We start from the raw sequence: 26032 nt of genomic DNA, 5'->3' as shown, positions 1-26032 counted from the left end.
CTTAAAAGGAGGACCCCAGGGGCGCCTGGGTGGCTCAGTCAGTTGATCTACTGAGTGAGGCAGATCTTTTCAAATGTGTCAATTTTGATTATGTAATATCAGAGAAGGCATCTTTGTTAATATCATGATCATCCTGATCAGAAAAGTCTTTAGCTACTGGGAATTGGTCAAGTTCACAAGTGTGGATAAAGTTTTCAATTGTAATCCTCAGTTGAAAACTTGATATTTATTGTCAGTAACGCACACTATTACTCGTCATTAAAGTGACAAGGTCCGTTTGGTCCATCTTGAAAATGTCTGCCAAATACCCAAGTTTGAGTAATTCTAGTATGTCCGGTAAAATGGTGTCCTGTGGGGGGAAAAAAAAAAGCCACTGGTTGAGCTCACAGCTTTTAGAGTCGAACAAGTGCTTTTGCGTGAGAGAACCAGAGAACCTCAGGATGCGGCAGCCGGGCCACTGTGTCACACAAAATACAAAGCCGTGTGTACCCACGAGCAAGGATGTGATGCAGTTATAATTGTTCTGCCCCAGAGCCCATCTTCAGTGAAACGCGCGTTTTTGTCATGAGTGCGCGGTGTTGGAGGGCACAGTGACAGATAGTGGGCTCAGTGCCCCGTTCTGCCCACCGTGGCTTTTGTGTCAGAGCAAATGTCAGCTCAGTGAAAAAGACAGCTGCAACCTAGCGTTATAATGAAGATAATGTTGACCTTGCAGACCCTTTGAAAGGGTCTTAGGGACCCTTGAGGACTGCAGACCATACTTTGAGAACCTGTTCTGCAGGAAAGCCTTAGGTTTTTAAGGGTCCCTGTGTCGTCCCTCCCTTCTGTTGAGGCTTTCAGGCAGCACTGCTCGTGAGCCTGCATTTCAGGAAGTAGAGAGAAAGCCACATGCAGAAAACAGTATCCTCGTCACACTGAGAACTTTTTTTCCCAGCTTTATTGATAGGTTCTGGGAGTTTTGTTTTTGTTTTTTTTTTAAGATAAAGTACAAAGAGATTTACATAAATAGGTATGGGAGTGTGTGCGATTTTGCAAAATTAATACAATGAATTGAGTTCCATCATAAGTCAAAAACTGAAAAGCTACAGTTTACGTAATGACAAATGCGGAGGAAAATCTGCTTTTTTGGGTAATGTTTATTTATTTCTGAGACAGAGAGAGACAGAGGGGGAGGGGCAGAGAGAGAGGGAGACACAGAATCTGAAGCAGGCTCCAGGTTCTATCAGCACAGAGCCCGACGCGGGGCTTGAACTCACAAACCATGAGATCATGACCTGAGCAGAAATCAGTCGCTCAATCGACTGAGCCACCCAGGCGCCCGGAAAATCTGCTTTAAAAGCACTCAGTGTCCGGAGAGAATGAGAATCTCTCTATCGTTATGGTGTCGGTGGTTATAGGACTGTATGTGTTTGCCAAAATCCATAGAATTGTGTATCTTGAACAGGTAAATTTTATTGTATGTAAATTTTACCAGTCAATCTGATTGCTGCTTTTCTCTCCCACCCCCAAAAGTTCTGCGATAGAGCATCAGTTTTTCTTACTCAATTGAAGAAACTGGTTCAGGAGAAAAGTAACATATAGAAACAGACTTTTGACACCAAGAATTAGAGTTTGTGTTAGCAGTAAAATGCCTTCTAGAATTTTACTTTGTTCTTCAATATATTTGCCACCATTTCAGTTTCTTTCTTCTGTTTTTTATGACCCTTTCAGCTGGCAAGGATATAATGTCCCCAAAATTGCTTTGAGCTCTTTGGGGGGATGAGTGTCTTGTGACCTTAGGTGATAGTTGTCACAAATAATCTTATGGAAAGTCCTGTTGTATTCTGTTAGTGTAAACAATAGTCCTAGTGCAGTACGTTTCCGCTTTGGCCTTTATGGACCCTTCTTTGAATGCTCCCCTGAAAACATTTTAAAAGAAATTATACAAAATCTTTAAACATTTCTTGTCAAACTTGATGGAACCTGAGGTAGGTGTTGACATTGTTTTCTCATTAGTAAGAACTTTTCCAAATAATTTCATCATAGTGGGTTGACATCGAATCTGTTGGGAATGAACATACATTTTAAGGTGTAAATTGACTCCACATTGAGTTGGGTTTAACTGGCCCCTCCCACAGGGCGTCTGTAACTCCCATTTGGTGTTAGAAGAGCCATCTTCAATCGTGCAGCTGGATTATAGCCAGAAAGTTCTGCTCGTGTCTACACTACAAAGAAGCCTGCTTTTTTACACGGAAGAGAAGTCTGTCAAGCAGATTGGAACACAACCAAGGAAAAGGTGAGCGTCACACATGCCCCAGCGTGGCGGTTACAGAGGGGCCTTAAGTTTTCCTAGGTCACCTTGCCTAGGTTACCCTAGGCAAGCCCACAGTGGCTCTAAGCCTGGGGTCCCCCGACGGGTCCCTAACCTGCTTGGCCGCCTGTGCCAGCATCAGATGGGGAAAGCTCATCCCTCTCATCTGCTGCAGGGACCTGCAGGCATGGCCACTCTGCCTCGAGTGCCAGAATCCGGAAAGTCTCCGAGGTGGTCTGCTCTGGGTCCGCCACAGGAGGGATGACGGTCCCCTCTGCGCTGTGCAGGCTGTGCCGGGTCGGGGGTAACTGGTAGACGAGGCGGATGTGAGCCCGCCGTCACGGATGCTTGAGAAACTCAGCGGGAAAGTTGTTAACAGTGGTGTCACCTACTGTGGAGCTGTGAGGGGTGCTGTCAAGCTCCTCCTGGGCCTGGGGGTGACAGCAGACTTCCTGGGGGAGTGAGCGAGGGAGGAGTGGAACTGGCCAAGAGGAGTGGGGAGGCTCTGGAGGGGAGGCTGCCAGGCTGAGAGCCCGTCCCCCCGTTTACCTGCCACCTGGAAGGACAGGGGGAGAAGGGCTAGGCCAAGTCCAGCCGCCTACCAGCCGTGCGGGAAGAGGCAGCCAAGCGCATGGGTGACCTCCCTGCCGGAAACACGCTTGTAGAGCTCGGGGCCCGGTTTGTGTGGCAGTGGGGTCAGTGAGGAGGGGCTGGATAGAGTGGTGGGGCCACCCCCTCATTCTGAGCAGAGAGGGACGGAGAGCCCAGTGGGGTCAGCAGGAGGGGGCGGGGGCCGGCAGCTTGTAAATCGGGCGGCAGGATTTGGAGACGGTCCTGGTAAAGGGGCACTGTTGCCAACTGAGAATCAGAGGGGCAGGGTGGCAGGTGGGCTGGGGAGTGGAGAGCAGGCTGACGAGGAGACGTGGTGGCATTGGCCGTGCCCTTGAGGGAGGGCCCACGGAGGCTGGTGGTGACAGCTGTGCTGGTGACGATGGCCCGGAGAAGGGGAGGTCGGACGGGAGGAGCATGATAGCCCTTAGCTCATAAAAGATCTGGTCATGCCTTCCTTTGGCTTCTGTTTTCTGTGCTGAATACCCGCTCGATTCTGTCAACAGTTTGCCCTTTCTGTAACTGTAATGTCCCTGTTAACAGCCCCTGGAAGCGTAAGCACAGTAGAATTTGGAGCTTGGGCCCTGTGGTTGTGCACGTCTTCATCTTGCCTTTCCCTCTGCCAGCGTCCCCCTCTTCTGCTTCGCGTCCTGTCCTGGTTCGTCATCAGGGTCCTACTTTATCGTGTCTTTTTGGAAGGATAGTGGAGTATAAAGAGAGATAAAGACCAGTTACTTTTCACATGGATAAGCCAGTAGCGTTTCTCCTAAAACCTGGTCTTCTAGCCTCTTGTGTGGAAACACAAGCCACTCTCCATGAGCCCCTCCTGGTGCCTGTGAGTAGTCAGGTCTTCTGGCCTGGGCCAGGCCCTGTCCCAGGCTGCAGACACCAACAAATGTGTTCCTTTTCTCTCGGGGAAGTATATTTCCCTGAGCCTTAGAGAAGTGGGGATAACACAGAATAAATGGAAAAGCTGTTTACAGGCTTGTTTTTCTGTTGTGTGCTATTTTATTATTTTCTTAAGCTTTTTTTTTAAGTTAGTGTTCTTTTTAATTTTTTAATGTTTTATTAATTTTTAAGAGAGAGAGAAAGAGAGAATGAGCAGGGGAGGGGCAGAGAGAGAGGGAGACACAGAACCCGAAGCAGGCTCCAGGCTCTGAGCTGTCAGCACAGATCCTGATGCGGGGCTCGAACCCACAAACCGTGAGATCGTGACCTGAGCTGAAGTCTGACGCTCAACCCACTGAGCCACCCAGGCGCCCCTGTTGGGTGCTATTTTAGATTGTAGTTCAGAAAGGGCATCTGCCGTGTCTACCCTCCGGAAGCAGGGTTTCAGTCAGCAGGTGTTGGGTGCGTGCCTGCCGGGCAGCAGCGTGCGGCGGACGGCAGTGAGCCAGGGGACAGACATGTCGCCACGCCCCGGCAGGACGAATGTGAGCGAGGGGACGCGTGTCCCCCCTCCAGCAGGACGGATGTGTAGGCTACAGTGCACGCTGTGGACACTGTGGACCAGTCAGGGTGAAGCATCACAGGTGGGGGTGGCACGCTCTTTAGAACAGTCGGGAAGGGCTTCTGTGGAGAAGCGCCATTGGAGCCGAAGCCTCAAGCGTGGGAAGGGCCGGTGGAGGAGCATTCTGGTCTCAGGGAGCGGAACATGCCGAGGCCGCGGATCGGGCCAGGGAGCAATGTTTGTGGAGCCGGAGGGGCCCGGGGTGACCGTGGAGAGGTGCAGGTGTAAAATGAGATTGCAAAGGAGGCCCTGAGCCAGCTTGGGGGCGGGGGCCGGAGGGACCACATGCTGTCGCCCGAGTTATTCGAGGCATAACAGAAAGCCATTGAAGTGCTTTAGGCAGCACTTTAGCAACCTGAGCAACCTCTCGGAGCTCACCCTGCTTCTGTGTGGAGACTTCATCGGAGATGGGCAGGAGGGGGGCGGTGAGGAGCAGGCGTGGAGGCTGGCCCCTGGTGGTGGCCGTCAGCTGGGAGCCGTGATTCGGAGATAGGAAGCACGGGGCTGGACGGTGGTTTGGGTAGAGGGGCAAGGGGGAGAAAGGACTAGATTTCGGTGCTTCTGGCTACGGCAGCGAGGCAGCGGCGGTGGGCGCACCGCTGGGAGCCTGGGCTTGCGGTCTAGACTTCCGTTCTGTTGAGTGGGGGTGCTTGTTAGGTCACCAAGTGGGAGTCACAGTGAGGAGGGACATAGGTCTCAGCCAGAGACAGAAATTCAGTCATTACCTACAGGTGACACCGAGACCTCTGACATCGGGTGTTTACGTAGGGACATTGTGTGTTCACGTGACATTAAAAAATCCTTACCAAGTCTCTGCTGTGGCCAGCACCTTTCTCGGTCTGAGGAGACAGCTGTGAACAGGGAAAGGCTCTACTCTCGGGGCTCCCGTTCCTGGGGTGGGAGGCTGACATTAAATGTGTTCTAGAATGTTCGTAGTAATAAATCGGACTAGATTTGGACTAGAGCATATGGGCCAGAGAGGAGGGAGCAGGGGACACGGCCGTGTGCTGTGGATACGCAGCAGGGGTGGTGGGGACCGGGGCAGACTCCTGAAGGAAGGGCAGGAGGACTCAACGAGAGGACCTCGGCGAGAGGCAGGAGCAGTGCACGTGCCAGGCACCCGAGGGTTTGGGGAGCAGCAAGGCCAGGTGTGTGTGGAGCAGAGGAGGGGCCCGGGCGGGACGCCATGCGGCAGGCTTTGCGGCCTCGCCGGGGGCCGCTTTCTTCCGGCACGCCGGCCCTTGTGAACGGCTCCGACCAGGACAAGTCACCCGCGCTGTCCTGGGAGGGGGGAGAGTGGCGGCTCAGGGGGGCAGTCCGGGGCTCAGGCCAGGGCAGGGCGCTGGGAATGCTCGCAGGGCAGAGCTGACCGGGCGGGGAGTGAGAGAAAGAGATCAGCCAGAGGCTGCGGCCTGAGCCGTGGGTCGGGTGGGGGGTGGGGGGCGGGGCCTGGGGGAGAGGCCAGAACAGTGTTGTGGACGAGGTGGCACAGTCTTCCTCCCTGTGGAGAGCCGGAGGGGCAGGTGGAGGGCAGGCGCACGCTTGGGAGCCCGTAGCATGAGGGCGGCAGTTAGAGCTCGCCCCCCAGCGTGATGGTAACTGGAGGAGGGCAGTCAGGGGAGGAAGAAGTTGGGGGCTACGCGGGGGGGGGGGGGTGTCACGGGGCTGTCAGAGCTGCTGACGGCCCGAGAGACGGCCTGAGACAGACCTTCGGATTGGCAGCCTTGGCAGCCCGGTGGCTGCACGCGGCCTTGCTTATGAGAGAGGCCGGGGCCTGGAGGGGCTGAGGGCCTGGAGGGGCCAGGATAGCCGTGTGCGGAGACAGCTGGTTTTTGTCAGAGGGAACACACACGGCGTAAGGGGCGCCTGGTGGGGAGCGGGTCTGGTGGGAGGTTTGTAGAGACGGACCGTGAGGCCGGCGCCGGGTGGCTGGCACGGGCCGGCACGGAGGTTGAGATGTTGGCGCCTGTCGTGGCCTCCCTGGAGCCCGCTGGCGGGCCACCCCAGAGGGCGCGGGGCTTGGACGGGGCCGGGTGTTCTCGGCAGGGAGCAGGGCGTGGGCACAGGTACGCTTGCAGGCAGGGAACCTCAGCGGGGGTGGGTTGTGCTCTTCGGATGGAGGTGGCGACCCCACTCAGACCGGACCAGGTAAGACACATGTTACGCCCAGAAGATCTCAGAGACCCCAGCCGTCCCCAAGTGTGTTGTGTCTCTGCTGTCCTCAGGGTTTATCTCCAGGTCTGTGTTGCACTGTTTCACACGGGGACCGTCCGGTCGTCGGGGCCCCTGCACGTTGCAGTCACGTGGAGTGCGTGCCCCTGCAGAGCCAGCATCAAGTTCTGGAGCAGGGTCCCCACCCTCGTGCCCGTGTGACGGTCTGTGGGCAGTTGGCCACGGAGCCTTGTGTCACCCATCTTAGATTTTCTTTGTCCCGTGTCAGGCCCTCTGTCCACGCTCAGCATTTCAGGTCTCTGGCACCATAAATTATACATCACGTTAGAGAACACTCCTTTCAGGGGCGCCTGGGGGGCTCTGTTGGGTGTCCGACTCTTGATTTCGGCTCAGGTCATGATCTCACGGTTCGTGGTTTTAGCCCCGCATCGGGCTCTGTGCCGACAGGGTGGAGACCGCGGGGGATTCTCTGTCTGTCTTTCTCCTTGCCCCTCCCCTGCTCATGCATACTCTCTCTCAAAATAAATAAACTTAAAAAAACATAAAAAACACCCTTTTCATATTAATGTGGCTCATAAAGGGAATTAAAGTGGTTTTTAAAGTCATCAGTGATTTTTCTGGAAATGACCTCCACCAGAATTAGGTAGGTTAACTTAGTTATGATTTTAGAACCCCGCAACGCTTAGACCTTAAAGGTTGGAGTCTGAGGGACCCATCCAGAATGACATCAGGTGCTGCAGAATCGGACCGCGAGTGGGTGGATGGAGGCCAAGCCAGCGGTTTAGGACAACTCGCCCCTCAGTCTAGCTAGTTATCTCCAACTTCACTGCCTTCCCTCGGCTCACTCACCACACGTAGCAGTTCCTCAGAGCCAGCCAGCCACCCACCAGGACCCCGTCGGCACGTTCCTTCCCCCAGAGGGCCCGCCCGCCCCTCAGCCGGGTGGTAGTCCTGGGTTTGGCCCTCTCGTGCCCCGGGCAGGACACGTCCCATCTGGACTGTGGGGCAGCCCTTTGAGCCTCACTCGGATACAGCGCCAGCCAGGTGCCCGCACGGCAGTTCCCGCACACGTGCCGTCTGCCCCGGCGTGTTCACAGACACGGGCAGGGTCTCGCCTCCTTCGCCTTTCATGTGGCCCCCAGCACTGGGTCTTACATAACGCAGGAACTCCCCACGCGTTTGTTAAAATGAGTGCATGAGTGACCTAAGGTGAGCAAATCAAAATGGGAGTGACAAGAGATTTTTCAGAGGACCTATAAATAGAAGGAAAACAGTTAACAGTTGGATCACCAAGTAGAAATTGATTTGACAGGAAGGGCAAGAGGAAGAGATTACGGGATGTTCCGTAGAACTCGTTTGGGTCTATTTAGTGAATCTTTCCAGAACAGATCCACCAAAGGCAGTAATCGAGCACGATGCCGATTTTAGCGCTGTCCATGAATGGTCTACAGCGTAGAACACTCTTGGCTAATCTAACAATCTTCGTTTCAAAGTGAACTTGATATTCGATGTCCTCCTTGGACCTTGTCCAGAAGGATTGAGGTACCGGAGCCAGAGGGACCTAGGGGGATACTGAAGTGCAGAGAAATGTCCAGATAAGTTTATCTGTGTGGCTGTGTGGGATGCGCTCTGGGGACAGCCCCTCAGGAGGGCCACACGGTGGCACCCCACAGGGCTCTGCTGTGTGCTGGGAGGGTGAGGAGAGCGTAGGGAGCACATAGGTAGGGAGCACGCAGTGGGGACATGGATGGACCCACGGGTAGCTCCCAGCTGTGGGTCCCTGTAGCCCTGTGGGTGGCTGGTGAGCATTGTGAGACATAGTGTCACCAGCAGTGCTTTTGTGCCTTCAGAGATTGTGTCACTTAATCCTCACTTAACCTTTGAGATGGGGAGAATGACCCCTGGTTTACCGATTAGGAAACTGAGAGCCAGGAAGGTTGCAACCACATGGCAATTCTATGTCAGGGCTAGAAATTGAGCCCAGCTGTCAATCTAGAGCCAGTGCTCTTTCTACTGTTGAAAATCAGAGACGTACAAGGGCGCGTGGGTGGCTTAGTAGGTTAAACATCCAACTCTTGATTTCTTTCGGCTCAGGTCATGGTCTCACGGTTTATGAGTTCGAGCCCCGGGTCAGGCTCCTTGCTGACAGCACAGAGCCTGCTTTGGATTCTCTCTCCCTCCTGCATGTGCACGCCCTCTCTCTCTCAAAATAAATAAATGTTAAAAAAAAAATTAGAAGCGTTTTGGAGAGAGGATCAGCAGGACTCAGGGCTGGACTGAAACTTTTTTTTTCTTTGTAATGGTTATTCATTTTTCAGAGAAAGAGAGAGCGCACGAGCACACAGGTGGAGGAAGAGCAGAGAGAGAGGGGGACACAGAATCCGAAGCAGGCACCAGGCTCTGAGCTGTCAGCACAGAGCCTGACGCGGGGCTCGAACCCACAAGTTGTCAGATCATGACCTGAGCCGAGGTTGGACGCTTAACCGACTGAGCCACCCAGGCGCCCCTGAAACTTTTTTCTAAATTTTTTATTTCTTTTAGAGAGAGAGAGAGAGAATGAGTGGGGGAGAGGGGCAGAGGGAGGGAGACAGAATCCTAAGCACACTCCATGGTCAGCGCAGAGCCTGACACAGAGCTCAGCCTCACAACCCTGGGATCATGACCTGAGCCAAAATCAGGAGTTGGACGCTCAGCTGACTGAGCCACGCAGCGCCCCTGGACTGAAACTCTTAAACTTTCAGGTCTGACAGGAGCCTGAGATCAGGCAAAGTCGAGGGACAGTGAGAACTCAGAGGGGTGCCTGGGTGGCCCAGTTAGGGAAGCGTGTAACTCTTGATCCCAGGGTTGTGAGTTTGAGCCCCACGTTCAGTATAGAGATTACTTAAAAAATAGGATCTTTAAAAAAAAAAAAAAAAAGAACTTCAGGATTACTGGTGGAAACATAGGTTGGTATAATCACGTTGAAAAAAGTTTGAAATTGTCTTCCAAACCTGAATTTGTTCTTATCTAGAAACCCAGCAGTTACCCAACAGAGCAGTGGTTCCATCTCTGAAAGGTCCTTGACAGACTCTTACACCTGTGCACTAGGAGGTCTGTGCGAAAATGCTCAGGGCACTACTGTTTAAAATAAAAATGTAGAAATAATGCAAATGCTCATCAGCAAGAAAGTGAATAAATAACTTGTGGACTACTGTGTAGCAGTCAGAATGAATGAGGTATAGCTTTTTTATCAGTAAAGATAAACCTTAAAAATATAATGTTAAGGGGCTCCTGGGTGGCTCAGTCGGTTGAGCATCCACCTCGTGATTTCGGCTCAGATCATGATCCCAGGTTGTGTGATCGAGCCCCACATGGGGCTCTGTGCTGACAGCACAGAACCTGCTTGGGATTGTCTCTCTCCTTCTCTCTGCCCCTCTTCTACTCATGTGTGCACTCTCTCTCTCTGTGTTTCAAAATAAATAAATAAACTTAAAGCAAGTTGCAAAAGTATACAAATGGCATCATACTTTTTTTATACAAATAAAATTGTAAATTTCATAGTGTTTAGGAATACATAGGTGTGTGGTTAAACTGTCAGTAAAAGTAAGGGAATAATAAACACAAAATTCAGTCTAGTGGTCATACCTGGGGAACAGAGGGGCAGGAACTTTTTTAGGAACATGAGAGAACATCAGCAGTGTCGCTGATGATTTATTTCTGAAGTTGAGGGATGAATTCCCAGGTGTGCACTTCATTTATTAGACTTCATAACTCGTATGTACCTATAAATGCGTATATGTAATATAGTATATATATAAAATTTATATATATGATATATACGATAAAACATATATAAAGCATACATTCTTTTGTGTTAGGTATTTCATAATTAAAAAAAATTTTTTAATGTTTATTTAATTTTGAGAGAGAGACAGAGATAGAGCATGAGTGGGGAAGGGGCAGGGGGAGAAGGAGACACAGGATCCAAAACAGGCTCCAGGCTCCGGGCTGTCAGCACAGGGCCTGATGTGGGCTCGAACCCACGAGCTGTGAGATCATGACCTGAGCCAAAGTTGGATGCTTCACCAACTGAGCCACCCAGGTGCCCCCATAATTTTAAAAATAGAGAAAAAATACCACGCCTGGGGACCAGAAGAGAAGCAGGTTCCTATGATGGGTTTAGACTCAGTTGTAGGCGTGATGCTCATTCATTGGGATGTGGGAGTGAGTACAGCAATCAGACGTTAAAAGGAACAGAATTTCCGAACAGGGGGAGGATAGTCAGACCTGGATTTGTCCGCATCTGCTTCAGTTTCCTTTTCTCGGACACAGGAGCTGTACTGTTCGCCACACGGGGCTGTGGTGAGGATTGAGCCAGAGGGTGGAGACAGAGCCTGGGGCCTGGCACCATAATAGTCACCATGAATCGGGATACTGGCTTAACAGCACTGGGTACACAGTTCTGAGGGGGTTGCAGGAAGTATGATACAGAGACCTTGTCCTCTGTGGGCAGAGATGACAATATGGTTCCATTAACAACAACAAAACAAAAACAACAACAACAAAAAAAAAAAACATAGAAGAGGTTCTGAAAAGACATTAATCTTGTTTGGGCTTAGCCAAAAAATTCTTATTACAATTGATATCAAGGGTTGACAACCATGGCTTTAAATCAGTTCATATTTGTTTTTTTTCTGTTTTTTTTTTTTTTTTTTTCTTGTAATTTCAGCACTGGGAAATTTGGAGCTTGTTTTATACCAGGGCTCTGTAAGCAAAGTGATCTGACTTTGTATGCGTCACGGCCTGGGCTCCGGCTCTGGAAAGCGGACATCCATGGGACTGTTCAAGCCACGTTTATCTTAAAAGATGTCTTTGCCGGAGGAGTCAAGCCTTTCGAACTGTACCCGCGTCTGGAATCCTCCAACAGGGGAAGTTGCAGCTTACCTGAGAAGCACCTGGGGCTCGTTTCATGTTTCTTCCAAGAAGGCTGGGTGTTGAGTTGGAATGAATATAGCATTTACCTTCTAGACACCGTCAACCAGGTAAGTGACGTGATCGCACCACAGCTTTGGTGTCTGTGGGATGTTCATCCACAGACTGTCTCTCAGGATGATAGAAGGAACAATATTGATCCTAATGCTTTACTTTTTTCCATTGAGTCAGTTAAGGAAATCAAGTGATGGTCTGATTATTTTGTAGATTTGAAGAAATGTTTGGTTTTGGTAGAACCTTCTAGCTGTTCTGCCTCTAAGCAGGAGTCTTGTCTGCCCTACCTGGAACTTGAGGGCAGAGTTAGTTGGGTTGGGGCCACCAAGCTGCCTTTTTGCCCCGAGTTGGTTTCTCTTCCTAAGGAGCACTTTGAAAGGCATTTTTGTATTCTTCACGTACAGACAACTTCAGTCTTCTTTCTCTGGGTACTCCAGGAACTTGATACACACTTGGTAGTTAGTGGGGTCGAAACGTTTGGTGATTACACATCAGTTCCTTTCTTCTGAGCCCTCACCCCTAGTGCTTTTTCCAACAGGTGCAATTAACTTCATTTTAGACGTAGAGAAACGGAGACAAAGGGTCTGTCCGTGTGCGCGTTATGGCTGCCGTCAGAGTCTTTCAAACTAAGGGCACGTTTTTAGCTATTCCTCACGGTTATTAAAAATTAACAAAGAATTTAGACGCTTTTCTCTCTACACTGAATGGCCTCTTGTTTGTATTGTTGGCCGAAAAGAGAATTTTTAAAACTTGTTGCATGCTCTGGACATCCCAGGTGGCATCGGGGCCTCTCCCCGCCCCCCGTTCGTCCAGAGCTGTGAAGTGCAGTGCACACGAGTCTCTCCCACAGGAGCACACACAGTAGGGGCTAGCCCAGGCAGCTCATCACTGCAGCCCAGGAGCGACGTGCCCGTGGACGTTTGTCCAGAGTGCTGTGAGCTGTGATGAGTCCTGGGCAGGGCAGGGCCACTGAGGCTGAGCTCGCCGGGGTCCATTACCCAAGGAGGTGGTGTCTGAATCGAGTTGGAACTCTCCCAGGGAACAAGAGTCAGGAAAGGAGTCTGAGCAGAGGCCATGGCGTCATGGAGGAACAAGCCTGGGGTTTTGGACTGGCCCGTTCCACTCGGGGCACCTGTACCACAGCCCAGGGCAGTTGTGGGAGGATGACGGGCAGGTCCAGCCGAGGAGGCTGAGCTCCACGTCCAAGGGGGTCGGGCGCAGGTGGGACGCCGTTCCGAGTGGCTGAGAGGTGGGGCAGACAACCCGCTCGGTCTCGTGAGTTTACCGGCAAGGTGACTGACTCCAGGTCACGTGCCTGTCAGATATTACCTGCTTTGGCTCTGAATTACTCTTTTTAAATTTAATCTCTACACCCAATGTGGGGTTTGAACTTACCACCCTGAGACCCAGAGTCCTGAGCTCCCCTGACAGAGCCAGCCAGGGGCCCTGCTTCGAATTACTCTTCAGAAGTTTCAGAAGGTGGCCATAACAAAGCACAGTTGTCATTTGACTTCGTAGGACCCCTGCACATGTTTGTGTGTTTTCAGCTATTACTGTTGCCTGGTTGTGTGATTTTCTTTTCTTTTCTTTTCTTTCCTTTTTTGGACAGGCTACAATTGCTGGTTTGGAAGGATCTGGTGATATTGTGTCTGTTTCCTGCACAGAAAATGAAATATTTTTCTTAAAGGGAGATAGGAACATTATAAGAATTTCAAGCAGACCTGAAGGACTGGCATCAATAGGTTTGTATTTGTCATAAAATGTACTGTGTGTACGTAATTGTAGTTTACCATTTACAAACCCTCCCATCGCTTCGCTTTTTCTAAACAGGTATTTGGAGGGTTTCCTGTGCTTCTTAAAATACGGTTTACGAGACTTTTCTTGAAGCTTACCTATTTCACAGCCTCCCGTTTGGTAGAGTGGCTCCGTGGGTCTGGAGGGTGGGAGGCTGGGCGAGGAGGGAGAGCACAGCACCCACATGACTGCTCTCTGGTGTTCGGACGGCGTGTGGGATTAGTACTTCAGAAGATAGAGATTTGCCAAGATTTTAGAACATTTAAATCTGTTATCTGGGACATATCCTTTGCCCTTAACACAGTTCTTCTTATCGCATTGATTATTCTCTCTGCTTTTGACCTTTTTCTGTAATTCATACAAGCCCAGGTTCTAACGAGTGAATTGTCACACACGTTCTCACGCACACTTCGGTGGTCTGGGGCTCATCGGCAAGCTTGTTCCTGACGGTGACGACAGTGGTGTGGGCCCCACCCCCCCTCCCTCCACTCCGCTCTCCTCTCTGTCCTTGTCCTGTCTCTGTCACTCGCCTTGTTCTCCCTGTGTTCCAGAGACCACTAAGCACACGGCATTCCTGGCCTTGTAAGGTCCTGAGAACAACCTTAAATGGAAGGTACTGGTTTCATAGACGAGGAGACTGGGACTTAGGAAGATGCAGCTCCCCCTCCCCAGCCAGGCCTCCTTCCTCCCCGGGGTTGGAGCGGCCTCATCCCCTCCTTGCTCGCCGCACTCCTGTGGCCACCGTTGATGAGGTGGCCTGCAGGGCACCCCGTCCTCCAGCTGCCAGCCCTCTCCGAGCCCTTGCCCTCTCCCACTCACCCGGGCACTTAGCAGGCCCGAACGCTAGGTGTGTGGTGCTCTAGGACGTGGCCCGCTTCTGGCAGGATGGTGCTCCCTGCACCCTCCCCACTCCTTATTGAAGACCCAGGTCAGGGATTCCTGCATTTTTGAAACTTTCCCCGAGTGCTTCAGTTAAGTCAGCCCTCTCTTCACTTGAGTGCCCAGGGAGCTCCCTCCTGCCCTTCTGACCATGGAGCCATTCACTTACTGTGTACCTTACCCCACAAAATAGTAAACTTTTTGGTTGCAAGGATCTTGTGACTCCGCTTCGTGGGCCTACACAGCACATGGCATGTAGAAAGAAGACCCTGAGTATCTGTTAATTCGTGGTGTCCCCATTTCACAGATTAGAAAACCAAGGACTAGGGGGGTAAGTGACAAGCCCCAAGCCAGTCAGCACGTCTTCTGATTTCTGCTTCTGCCAGCATTTCTCCTCTTCCTCCTGCCTTGCCGCGCTGGTCAGAAATGGGGCCCCTTTGCTGTAGCCACGGCCTTGCGGGGTCCTGGCCTCAGGGGCATCTTTGCTGTTACTTCTCTCGCCAGCATGAGCTCGCATCTGAGTCCCTGCAAGCGAGGGAGCGGAGGTCCTGGACCGAAGGGTGGGCGGGTCGCAAACCCCAGGCCTTCCGGAGCGGAGCAAGGCGGGGAAGAGGAGCCCCGGGGGGCAGGCCGCTGGGCTCCATGCGACAGGCCTGCCTGAAGCCTTACTCCAGCCTCATCTCTTTTCGTAACGTTTAGAGTACAAACCGCAGCGAGTAGGAAATTGCACCGAACAGTGTCTCATTAGCCACATATTTACCTCTCGGAAAGATGAGTGTCATAAGGGCTGTCTTGGCCCCGAATTAACCATCTCTTAAGAGATGGCCAGGTGGGGCTGGGGCGGCAAGTGAATTACCTCTTAAGTCAGAGGGTGAGTCGGGATAAATACTCCAAATTCTAGTCGTGGAAAGTGCGTAAGTTCTGACTTGAGTTTCTGAGCTGGCGTTGTCAGTGTCGTCAGGGGCAGCGTGGCCCCTGGGGACAAGTAAGCTCTAGACCACTGCCTTCCGGCAGGACTCTCTCACAGCGATGAACATGGTCTGTATCTGCTCTGACCGGTAGGTGGCCGCTGCCCACACGTGAGTGCCACAGAATTTTAAATTTCATTTGGCTTTGACGGGAAATAGCTACATGTGGCGGCGGGCACTGTATTGACAGGGGAGCTCTGGACCCAGACCTGCCACCAACCTGCGTGCTCTTTGACAAGTCGCTTCCCTGCCCGGGCTTCACGCAGAGCAGAACCCTCCCTGTCAGCCCCCAGTGTGCACGCCACGGCCGACAGTCTGCCCCCGACGACCCTCACAAGAGGACGGGGATTCCCGTCTGTCTGGTTGATGGCCCCAGAACGGTGTGGGGCACATCGTGGGTACTCGGTCACAAACGGGTGGCTGAACGGGTAAAGTGGTCCCTAGTCCTGTGGCTGGAACCCTTCTGGCCACAGTGACTCTGGTGTCGTGTTGAGAAGGATGCTGCTCTCTGCTTGCTCTGGACGCTGCCTTGTTAACATACTTCTCCATCCTGACTTGGTGCTAGCAGGAAATCACCTTCACTCCTTGAATTTCAAGAAATAGGATTAGAGGAGGGCACCTGGGTGGCTCAGTTGGTTAAGAAATAGGATTAGAGGTACACGTGTGTTTTTCAAGTGCCTCTCGAGTAGTAGTGTATTAGGGCGTGGTCTAAGTATGGGATATCACTAAGCCCATTTCTCTTCTTTATAAATTCTTTGTGAATTGATGTGAGAAATGCTGTATACTTAGTGGCGTTCCCGGACTCTTGAGTTATTTGCAAAAGGCAGCTGTGGGGAATCCTTTTCCTGATTTGGGTACGTGCGCTTCCTGCAGCCCAGAACCGTTTGTTGGAATCTTCTGTGCGATTCTTTTAGTTTCGTTAGTTTCTCTGACTCCGGCAGGCTGGTGTTCAGCAGGGTTAGCAGACCTGAATGAGAGCACGTCGACTATCTTGTAACCAGTAGTAAAACCCATCCCTCCTTTCCCAGCGCGAGACAGCCTGGAGACGTCCGGGTGCACAGAGCAGGTGTCCGGGCAGCGCGCGGAGAAGCCGTCGGGGGCCACAGTTTCTGAGACGAGGCTCAGGGGCTCTTCCGTGGCCAGCTCCGTGGCCAGCGAGCCACGGAGCAGGAGCAGTTCTCTCAACTCCACCGACAGTGGCTCCGGGCTCCAGGCGGCGCCAGAGCCGGGGAGGGGTGGCCAGCCCGCCTCACAGAGATTCAGCGTGATCAGCTCAGAAGAGTTTGAGCAGGAGCTCGTGGTGAAGCCGCTGAAAGTGAGAAAGAAGAGGAAGAAGAAGTCAGGTACGGCCTGTGGCACCGCACGCGCTGACTCCTCACGTAGGGGGTGCTGCCCTCACGGAGCGAGCGCCTGCCCACTCGGGTGAGGGGAGGCAGGGAGGGTCTGCGGCCATCACGTGTCCCCCTCTGTGGAGGGGCTTTGCCGTGAAGTATTTCGTAAGTTGCAAAAGAGCGCCACGCACACGTAAAGCGCTTCCGCGAGGTTTAAATCCTGTAACGTGCACCTGCGTACTTACCGCCCTGCTTGCTGGCCCTGGGGTTCCACTTCTCAATATTCAGGTAAAAATTTGGATCTATCTACATATACCATGTGTTAGACCAGAGTCTGTGAACCCGGGTGGAAGGAAAGTCATGGAGGCAGAGGGATCACTACGTTTGGGGTTGGCTGTGTTACAGACGTGCGATCTAACAGAGAACTCGTTTAACTCTGCTCCTTGGTTCCTGTTAGGCCTCCCTAGCTACAGATACTGCAGTATCGAAGGACAGGTATCGGACTGCTGAGCGTTTTAATCATTTTAAACAGTTGATCTGTAGTCCATCTGTTCCTTTGTTTTTTCCCCTTAACATTTCTTGAGCGAGGCCTCAGAGCCCATCAGCCTGTCTGACGGTTGCGTCCATTTAAAACACCTCTGCGTTAGGATAATTCATACTTCACTTAGGTTTCCGTCGTTTAAGATGCATTTTTTCTTGAGCCAAAATTTTGTTTTTTAGTCTCTTACCGTTTATGCAGAGTCATCCGTCATCTTAAACGTTCTTATTTTAAATTAGAAGGTGGAAGCCGGAGTGCCTGCCACAGTTCCCTTGAGTCAACTCCCTGCTGTGAGTTTCCGGGTGACAGTCCCCAGTCCTTGAGCACAGACCTGCTGTCCATGACCTCAAGTTTGGGCAGCATTGTGGATCGCTCGAGCACAGAGTCTCCTGACCGGGAGAGTAACCTCAGCGGAGAGGTGAATGGTGCCCTGCAGGAGAATAATGACCCCGAAGCGTTCAGTGTCCTGGAGGTGCCTGAGCCTGCCCCTGACGTACTGAATGAAGGGCGTGACAGTAGACCTGAAAGTCCACGATGGAACCACGCAGGCGAGACGGAGCCACACAGGGGAGTGTGGACTTCACTCTTGGAGCTGAGAGAGGCTGTGGAAGGCAGTGATGTTACCGACCTCAGAGAGGAGCCTTGCCCCGCAGACGAGGGACTGAATAGCAGACAGTCACGCTGGCGAGAACAGGCCCGGGAAGCAGGGGACATGGAGCCCGATGACCCCCAAAGCACTTTTTCTGAAGCCCCCTTCCTAGACTCACCCCCGGTGCCTTCAAGCCTCAGCTGGGCCCCCCACGCGGAGCAGCGGCTGCCGGGGACCAGAGCTGGCGAAGGCGGTGCCGAGGGGCCCGGCAAGGGGCAGGGCTTCCTAACGCACGTGGAGGCCCCCGGCCACCTCGGCTCATCTCCCTGGCACGCTGTCACTGACAGTGACACAGGCCTAAAGGAAATGGCGGCCTCGGAACGTGACCTGGGGAGTGCGGGAGGACGGCGGACTCCCCCGGTCTCTGCCTTGGCGACTCGCACCCGTGAGCCGCGGCTGGAGCAGCCTTCCCGGGACCAGGTGTTAACGTCCAGCGACGAGGAGGACATCTATGCCCAAGGGTTGCCTTCATCTTCTTCGGAGACGAGCGTGACTGAGCTCGGGGGTAGTCGTTCCCTGCAGGACCTGAGCCAGCCCGGCACAGAAGACACCGGGCTGCTAAAGTCAGATCAGGTATGTGGGTTTGTGGTGGCCAGTTTCCTGTGGGTCCACCCGACGATGCACGCGGTTAAAGGGGCACTCTCAGTCATCCTGCATAAGGAGATTTCTTTAAAGTGCTTGCTTTTCTTAGCAGATGATTCTTATTCAATGTATTTGGTTTCAAAACTAACCACGTATTGTGACTTTTCCTGCTGAGTAGTTGTGAGGCCCAGATTATGAGTGTGAACTTAGGTGTGCTTTCCCCAGATGTACCACTGGATTCCCTCGATGCCGATATGTGTATCGTTTGGGCAGCTCTCACCGCCTGCTGGACACCGTTAAGCACTTTATGAGTCCACCTCATTTACTCTAAAAACAAAACAAGCTGTGAAGTTGGCGCTGCCGTGGTCCCCGTTTTACAGCGGAGGGAACCGCAACTCGGTTAAACGGCTTGCACAGGTCCCGTAGCAAGTGGAGCGCGGGGCTGGCCCCGGGACCGTCTCCCAGCCTCTGTGCCGTCCCACCTTCAGAATGAAATGTCCCGCTTACTTGCTTTGAGACCAATGCCGAAAGGTTAGACCTTCCCCTCGGTCCCGCCTGCACCCACCCCCTCTTGAGAGCCCTCGGTTGCAGGCCCCGTGGCACGTGGACGGCCAGTTGGGATCTCAGAGTCTTGAGGAGGCAGACATACGTGCCGATCGTCTCAGCTGAGCGAGACTCTGGGCCGATGGAGGAGAGCACAGGGCGGGGCTCTGGGAAGCTGCGAGGCGCCAGCCAGGCAGACGACGTCCTGGGAGGGCAGGCTGTTGGGATTCTAGGCCAGAACTCTAGAAAAGCCCTCCCCTGGGTGATTGGGAACCTGGCACTCGGAGGACTTCTCCCCTACCTGCTGACAGTCTTCCCCCCCATCCCAGTAGCTGGAAAAGCCCAGAAATTTTGTGGCACGTTGGGGAGGAGGTTGAGAAAGACTTGTCACGGGGCGCAGGGCCGGATTGGCAAGGGTCGGGCGCCATTCTCTGTGAAGCAGTTGACTTGCATATTCAAGTGATTGTGCAGGTACATCGATTTCTTCTGCAGCTTCAGAAAACTGTCAAACTACAACGACTTCATTTAGCTTTGATTTTTTAAAAAGAATCCAAGCAGCCAAACTGTTGGTCTACAAAATTCTGCCAGGCTGAGCATCTTGGCCAGATTTCCATCAGCCACACGGTGTGCCCCATGTCCAGTGATGGGGACCGTATTTAAAACACTAGGTAGCGTATCTGCAAGGATCGGAGGCACGAAATAGCAATTTGCACGCACGTTGTATAAAGCGCGGTACGCCTGTGCACAAAGCACCGCATTAGGAAGGTGTTCTCGGATGACACGGTGTTAGCCGGGGATGCTGTGGGGTCCCAGTAGGGGACGGCAACTCCCATTTCAGAGCGCTCGCTTCTCTTTGAGCACGGCCCAGAGACAGCGGGTCCCCGCCTGTCTTCTCAGAGATCCTCGGGTCTGCGAGCTGAAGGACGCCCTGCATGCTTGGCCTGCTGATGAGAGCACGACAGCGCAGCTCTGTCCTCTGCCACAGAACTCACCAGGCTCTGTCCTTGTCAGTTTGCAGAGAGCTGGATGGGGTACTCTGGCCCCGGCTACGGCATACTCAGCCTGGCGGTCTCCGAGAAGTACATCTGGTGCCTGGACTACAAAGGCGGCCTGTTCTGCAGCGCGCTGCCGGGCGCCGGGCTACGCTGGCAGAAGTTCGAAGACGCCGTCCAGCAGGTGGCAGTCTCACCCTCAGGTCGGCCTCCCCGGCTCCCTGCTGGCACCCCTGCAGCCCGCCTCACACACAGTGGGCCCTGCAGTGGCCCCATCCCTTCGGCAGACCGTCCCGTTCCTCCCGTTCCTCCCATTCCTGCAGGTTTGGGGGGTTTTCTCCCACAGAACAGGGGTCACTCCATTTGACATCAGTTAACGAATAGAGTAAATGGATGTCTAGTTTGAATTTTTGTTTTGTTTATTAATTGCAATGGTGACACATGAAATTGTTTTTATAAGCTATACAAATAGCTTGAATTTGGGGGGTATTTTTGAGAGATTAACATACCTCTTATAAAAAGAAAATCTGTTTCAAAAATGAAGGCCTTTGGGCTGATTGAAAAATAAAATGTGTTTGTTTCCTATTGTTGCTTTAACGCAACTGAACTAATGAAGGTGGGCCTGTGGATGTGTTGGATATGTTCAGATCATTTGGTTTCCTTCCTAGAAATTATTTTTTAATGAGCGATGTGTATGCTTTAGCCAAATAATCTACTCCCTGAGAGTAGAAGAAAAATGTGTTCATTCTCACAAGCCGTACTTAGGCTAACCATTTTTAGTGAACCGTAGCAGACGTTTCCTGAATGAGGTTCGACCAGACTTTCAGCCTGTACTTCCCCTACCTGTCTAGAATCATTTGCTCATCTGTTTCGTCATAATGTTGGCCACTTCACCTATCGGGGTAGGTAGGTAGAATAGAAGTATTTCTATGCATTTGCCTCATAGTAACGAACTTATTGTTGGGACATTGGAATAGAAGTCAGACATTGGAGGGACGCCTGGGTGGCTCAGTCTGTTAAGTGTCTGACCCTTGATTTCAGTTCAGGTCTTTTTTTTTTTTTTTTTTTTTTTAATGTTTGTTTACTTTGAGAGAGAGTCTTCCTGAGCGGGGGAGAGGCAGAGAGAGGGAGAATCCCAAGCAGGCTCTGCATTGTCAGCACAGAGCCCGAAGCAGGGCCTGAACCCATGAACCGTGAGATAATGACCTGTCAGCTCAGGTCTTGATCTCAGGGTTGTGAGTTGGAGCCCCACATTGAGCGCTGCACTGGGCATGAAGCCTATTTAAAAAAAAAAAAAAGAAGGAGGAGGAGGAGAAGGAGAAGTCAGACAGTAGAATAGAAATCAGACAAAACGTACTCTGTGGCCTTTGACTCCTCCTCTGTAACTTCAGTGTGCCTTCAGCTGGATTTCCTTTGACCCTTTCCAGGTCACTGTTTAAAATACTAGTTTGTTCAAGGTTGCTTTGTTTTAGCTCTTTGCTTATTTGAAAATTATTTTTCCTTAGTGGCTGAGACATAGTGTATTTTGTTAGCGGGCCTTATATAACTGTGCGTTTTCATTCTTTCTCTGTCATTCACTTCTGGGTTCATCTCCCCAGCCATCTAAAAGCTTTGGTCCTGTCCTGATTCGGTTGACTACTTTGTGTCTCCAAAACGTTCAGGCCCTCGTTGACCTAGGGAGAGTTCTGTCTCCACCAGCTCAGTGTCTGAGCTGAGGGGCCCTGCAGTCTTCAGGGGGCACCGAGCCCCGTGGCGTCCAGGGTGTGCTCCGGGCTCGGCCGTCTGTCCTGCTTTTCTGCTCTTACCTCAACTCCTACTGTCAGACCCTCTGGTCTGGCCTGGCTGTGCTCTGCTGATTCACGTGGTTTCTTACACGTGGCTGCCTGGCCTGTGCTACACCCTCCGTCCACATAGAACACCTTCCTCCTTCCCTCCCCTTCTTCATGTCTTTTCTTTTCGCTTTCTTTTCTTTCAGTTGTATTTCAGGAATAAACTTGAATGATTCGTCACTTACATGTAACACCCAGTGCTCATCCCCACAAGTGTCCTCCTTAATGCCCATCCCCAACCCTCAGTTTGTTCTCTGTAGTTGAGTCTCTTACTGTCTGTCTCCCTCTCTGTTTTTATCTTATTTTTCCTTCCCTTCCCCTATGTCCATCTGTTTTGTTTCTTGAGTTTCATATATGCGTGAAATCATATACATTTGTCTTTCTCTGACTGATTTTGCTTAGCAAATACATTCTAGCTCCATCCACATTGTCACAAATGGCAATGTCACAAATGGCAAGATTTCTTTCTTTTTGATTGGCAAGTAATATTCCAGTGTGTGTGTGGGGGGGGGGGTGGGTACAGAGGATCTCAAGCAGGCTCTGCACTGACAGCAGAGATCCCGATGCAGGACTCCAGCCCATGAACCACAAGATCATGACCTGAGCCGAAGTTGGACGTTGAACCAACTAAGCCACCCAAGGGCCTTCTTCACCTCTGTGTCTCAGAATCCCTTTCTGAGTGAAAAAGGATAGCCCAGCTCAAATGCTTCTTTTCCGTGCATCTTATCCCCTTAGCTGATCCAGAAATGCCTCCTTTGTGTCCCTGTGGGACTTTTCAACCTCTGGTGGGGCACCAGTTGTGCCTCCTAAGGTAACCGCGTCAGCGCTACCACTGCCCGGCTCTGCCGTGTCGTCGATATGTTCTCACCTCCAGTCTCCCTAGCAGCCCCGTAAGGAATGGATGAGAAAATGAGGCACGGGGACGCCAGGCGACTCGATGCCCGAAGCCACATGGCTGGTGGGTGGTGGCCAAAGGCTCATCCTTGGCGCTGCGGGCCCTTTCCCCAGTTGGGGTAGAAGCAGAAGGGAGAGAGCGGTTTTAGAAATCTCTCTCCCCGACACAACCAGAGTGAAGTTTTTTGTGTGAATCACAACATTTACTGGATAGTGAATAGCATTTGTATTTCCGCAGGCGCCCTCCTCTGGAAGATTGAACAGAAATCTAACCGAGCTTTTGCTTGTGGAAAAGTGACCATCAAGGGAAAGCGGCACTGGTACGAAGCGCTGCCCCAGGCAGTTTTTGTGGCCCTGAGCGATGACACGGCCTGGATCATCAGGACGAACGGAGACCTATACCTGCAGACAGGTAACTGGAGGCTGTGCTCCAGCGTCTGGCAGTTTGGGGGTAATTGCTTCCTACCGTCCTTCACTTTGTTAGGGACATGCTTAGAACGGTCGCAATGACTAAGGAGCTAAAATCAATGTAAGTTAAAGCATTTCTGGAAAGACAGTATTTGCCATTGGAATAAATGAGCAATTTCCCGCTATTGACTCACATTCAGCCCAGGACAAATTTAAGGCAAAGATTAATAGGATTAATTAGTGAGATACAGAAACAGATTTTTCTCCTTCTGGCCAACCATTGCCTGTCACACGTGCTACAATATCGAATCTTAGCGGGAAGGAAAATGACATTACAGTCATTTTTTCCTTTAGGTTATGGCTGGATTTTTTTCAGCCAGGTCAAGGCCTGCTTCTGTATACTTGTTCACATGTGGGTCTGGAAGAAACACTGAGAGAGAATTTGATCAAAGTAGCAGTTCAACTTCGTCCTAATAAACTGCCCTGCGGGGAACCTTGAGCTGCTGCAGGAGACACAGGGAGACTTGCTTATTAAACACCAAGTGTAACAAGAGTGAGTGTTAGTGTCCTGTCAGCAAAACGGTCTGTGAGTTTCCAAAGGCAGTGTGATTTGCCGGCATCTGCAAAGGCTGTGGGGCACGGAGCTCTTTTTTGGTCGTCAGGAGGCCGTAGTGGATTTACGTAAAGATCGGTCTTCTGACCATTTAATATCGCTGATTTGGAGAGAATGTTTTAATCTGCTATGAGCCGTCAGCCAGGGATGACTCTCTGAGATTGAAAGCCTTTGCACCTGTGGCGCTCTGTCGCCTGTGGGAGGGCCAGCATCCCCGAGAAGCTGCTGCCTGAGCCCTGGTGGTCAGCCTTGCCAGCTTCTGGGCCACCTGCCAGTCCCGGTCTCTCCATTCTAGTTCCTGTGTCTCCCTTCAAGTGCAGAGAGCTCTGGAAAGGCAAAGGCATCTCCAGTTTCCAAGGGCATTTGAGTTTCGTTCCTGGTGGGGAACGGAGTGCTTGTGGCCTGGGGTTGGGGAGTGGCGGACCAGACCTACCGCGTCAGTCCCTGCGGCTGGCCTGAGGATCTGTGGTGGAGGAAGCCCCGCAGGTGACTCTCCTGGTCAAGGACGAGACGTGCCGCCAGGGACGTGGTACACGGGGTGCTTCTGCGATTAGGCGGGGCGCACCCTCAAGCAGCGAGAACTGATCGCAGGCCGACGCCACGGAGGATGGGCTTTTAGTTACCGGCTGCTCTGCCAGCTCCTGAGGAGAGGCTCCAGGCTCGTGAGACAGGCTACAAGGAGGTGGGGGCAAGAGCCCCGGCCGGGGAGTCAGGGACCCTCAGCTCTGGCCCTGCCGTGGCCTTGCCTTCCATCTAGGGTCCCCCCACCCCCACTCCCGCCAACTAGGTGAGAGCAGGGAGAGGGCCGCTGCCTTGTCAGAGCTGCTCCGCGGAGGGTCAGAGGAGGGGCGGAGGCCTCGGAGCCCCACCGTCGCCAGCGGCTGCCACAGCAGCTCGCTCACCCGGATGCTCTGAGGGGCACGGCCGCAAAGCATGGGAGGGCCTCGGGAGCGCTGCTGCTCTGGGCCCGGGCCTCCTGGCTCAGCCTCTGGCCGCTCTCCTGCTCTGGGCCTTCTTGTTCTTTCCAGACTTCGTAAGATACTTGGGGACGCCGGATTCCGAGCTGTGTTATTCCTTCAGTTTTCTTTTTTTTTTTTTAATGTTTATTTATTTTTGAGAGAGAGAGCGCCAGAGCATGAACAGGGGAGGGGCAGAGAGAGAGGGAGACACAGAATCTGAAGAAACAGGCTTCAGACTCTAAGCTGTCAGCACAGAGCCCGACGCGGGGCTCTAACCCATGGGACTGTGAGATCATGACCTGAGCCGAAGTCAGACGCTCAACCGACTGAGCCACCCAGGCGCCGCCCCCCCCCTTCAGTTTTCAAAGCGCATCTGCAAACACTTCAGATAGACGCCAATTTCCCCATTTTTTGTTGACTGACCCTTAGAAAGACAAAGTACTTATTACAAAAGAACAGGCAAAAAATACCGAAAAAAGGAAAAGAAGCCGATGACAGAATACAAATGAGGTGTGAAATCCTGATTGTGTGTTGGGGGGCTTCCTGTCTGTCTCCCTGGCAGGTCTCAGTGTGGATCGCCCCTGTGCCAGAGCCGTGAAGGTCGACTGTCCATACCCACTGTCCCAGATCACAGCCCGAAACAGCGTGGTGTGGGCGCTGACAGAGCAGAGGGCCCTCCTGTATCGGGAGGGCGTGAGCAGCTTCTGTCCTGAAGGGGAGCAGTGGAAATGTGACATCGTCAGGTATCCGCAGGAAGAGCAGAGACCTCTCCATCGGCTCTCTTGTCCCACCCTCAGTTCTTTGCTCGACTCCCCTTGAGGCACCCATGTGAGCCCGTCCTGGCCAAGGCTGCTTCTCTGGAGCTCTCCGTGGGGATAGCATTCTCTGGAATTCTCAGGAGCCAGTGTCGGCAGCCTGACCTTGGAGACGCCCTGTGCCTGCCGCTGCCTGGCAGACTGGGCGTCGGGTCAGAGCTCAGTTTTTTGAAATGCTGCTGCCCTCTTGTGTAACCCCGAGCATCACGGCATCCCGAGTCTCTCATGACAGTCTCTGTTCGGCACCGCCCAGTGCTGTCGGGTGGTTTCTGTTTACAGTCTCGACGGTTTAGGGCCAAATGTTTTTATTATCATCCTAGTCCATGGTAATCAGTCTCTGAATTTTAATTCGTTGGGTTACTTGTACCACTCAAAATTTTATTTGCAGACCATCAAATCGTGTTGCTGATTAGAAAAATGAGACTAGGATGCCCTTGGTTTGAACCTAGCAGCCCAGTAAACTTGAGCAGGTAGCTCCTGGGAGCCTCCCTCGGGCTGGGCTGGGCGCTCGAGGGGGTCTGCCCGGTGCCCTCCCCTCCCAGGGCTCCTGCTCCGGGGGAGCCACGTAACCGGCTGGTGCCAGTTAGCGTAGATGGTCCTAAACCGGGAGTGCGGCCCGGCTGAGCCTCGAAGCTGGCGAGGGCTTCACCAGAGGGGCACGAGGGAGAAGGGCACTGCCCGCAGCGAGATGG

General features: G+C 52.4%; 1 protein-coding gene across 6 annotated transcripts in view; it reads left to right on the top strand.

Moving 5' to 3' along the window:
- TECPR2 (tectonin beta-propeller repeat containing 2) overlaps positions 1-26032 on the top strand; it is a 105646-nt gene that overhangs the window by 30686 nt on the left and 48928 nt on the right. For all 6 annotated transcript variants that reach the window (XM_049612103.1, XM_049612108.1, XM_049612106.1 and 3 more), the window contains 8 exons: positions 2118-2275; positions 11290-11602; positions 13156-13288; positions 16216-16530; positions 17296-18278; positions 19842-20025; positions 22784-22957; positions 25088-25268. In XM_049612103.1, the coding sequence (XP_049468060.1) occupies positions 2118-2275; positions 11290-11602; positions 13156-13288; positions 16216-16530; positions 17296-18278; positions 19842-20025; positions 22784-22957; positions 25088-25268 (2441 nt within the window). The remainder of the gene's footprint in view (positions 1-2117; positions 2276-11289; positions 11603-13155; positions 13289-16215; positions 16531-17295; positions 18279-19841; positions 20026-22783; positions 22958-25087; positions 25269-26032) is intronic.

This window comes from Panthera uncia (genome assembly GCF_023721935.1).
Source record: "Panthera uncia isolate 11264 chromosome B3 unlocalized genomic scaffold, Puncia_PCG_1.0 HiC_scaffold_1, whole genome shotgun sequence".
NCBI lineage: Eukaryota > Metazoa > Chordata > Mammalia > Carnivora > Felidae > Panthera > Panthera uncia.
Note: the sequence above shows the minus strand (reverse complement) of the source record. Positions and strands in the feature narration are given on the sequence as shown.